General features: G+C 43.4%; 1 gene segment (V, D, J or C); it reads right to left on the minus strand.

The window, feature by feature from the left end:
- Positions 1-372: 372 nt before the first annotated feature.
- LOC112617933 lies at positions 373-896 on the minus strand. The segment is given in 2 exon segments: positions 373-695; positions 821-896. Coding segments are annotated over 2 exon segments (378 nt in total).
- Positions 897-1,615: the final 719 nt, after the last annotated feature.

The following is a 1,615-nucleotide window of genomic DNA, read 5'->3' on the forward strand; positions in this document are numbered from 1 at the left end:
TAAACTTAGAGATTCATCTCTACATTTTATTTAGACTTCAGTACTTTAGACTCTAATTCTCCATATTAAGACAATTCCTGCTTAGAACATGTATTTTGGCTTCTTCTCTGTTATATGAATTCCAACTGAAGCTATAAACTAGTCTCCTCAGGTGTAAGCTTCTCTGTCTTTTTTAAAATAGGAGAGTCTTTCTTATGTCTGTGCAGTTGGGGCTGAGAAAGCAAAAAGTATTATGGTGCAGACATGACTTCATGTCCCCCTCTACCAACACCATCAGAGTGTAGCTGCATCTGAGGAACACTCTCAGCCCATGGAGGCATCAGGAGGAGCAGCTGGGGCAGCCCAGCCTCACACATCTGCTTCCCTGGGGGTTTATGTTCGGGTGTGTAACACTGTGTTAGGGGAACTACTATACTGTTGACAGTAATAAGTTGCAAAATCTTCAGGCTGCAGGCTGCTGATGGTGAGAGTGAAATCTGTGCCGGATCCACTGCCGCTGAACCTTGATGGGACCCCACTTTGCAAACTGGATGCCTTATAGATCAGGGGCTTAGGGGCTTTCCCTGGTTTCTGCTGATACCAGGCTAACCAGCTGCTAATACCCTGACTGGCATGGCAAGTGATGGTGACTTTGTCTCCTACAGATGCAGACAGGGAGGATGGAGACTGGGTCATCTGGATGTCACATCTGGCACCTGAGATTGGAAACACAAAAACAAATATTCATACTACTGATCATATTATAGGAAGACTTCCTTGAATAGCCAGGCAGTACTGAGCACACTGGGCTGAGTAAACCGCTAGCGTTCTCCTTCCTTACCTGGGAGCCAGAGCAGCAGGAGCCCCAGCAACTGAGCGGGGACCCTCATGTCCATGCTGTGTCCTGATTGTGTCTGACTCCTGCACGAAGTGTGTCCAGCCTATTAATAAATCTTCAGGGCAGGAGGATGTACTCTGGGAATATGCAAATGAGAAGAAGACGGGGCAGGCTGGGCACAGCTGCAGGGCTAGCTCATCTCAGTAGCTAAGCACTGGCTCAGTGTCCTCAGGTGTCCCAAGTAAGACCAGGGTGGCATAAATTTGTCTGCAGAGAATGTGTTTCTACTGAGGACTATTTTGTCATGAGAAATATTTTTTAGTTTTTTTCTGACAATTTTAAATATTCCTCAGGAGTCATTGGAGTAATATATTTCATTGGTGTATGGGGATTATTTAGGAGAATATTCTTGTTTGTAGGAAACACATAGCAAAATGCTAGACAGGATTCTCAGGTCTTCAAAAGTCTCATATAATTTGAGTTAGGGAAGGGGGTACGTTGTCCTATACTTTTAACATTTCTGTGAGTTTAACATTGTTCCTTTCTAAGAAAATTAAAGATAAAATTTATTGACACGATGCCATATATATTTGTAAGTATTAGGTAATGGTGTTATGGCATTGTTTTTACCAGTATTAGCTGAAGCAATTTACTACAGATTCACAGATGATACCGTGTTTCCTCAATGCATGCAGCACTCACAGATCCGCCATTATCAAGAGTTGCAGTTCTGTGTAATACCCAGAGACTAAATGGGCTGCACCTTATTCTTGTTTTGGGCACCTTCATAGTCTACCT

Source organism: Theropithecus gelada, unplaced genomic scaffold (genome assembly GCF_003255815.1).
Source record: "Theropithecus gelada isolate Dixy unplaced genomic scaffold, Tgel_1.0 HiC_scaffold_6588, whole genome shotgun sequence".
In the NCBI taxonomy this organism is placed as follows: domain Eukaryota; kingdom Metazoa; phylum Chordata; class Mammalia; order Primates; family Cercopithecidae; genus Theropithecus; species Theropithecus gelada.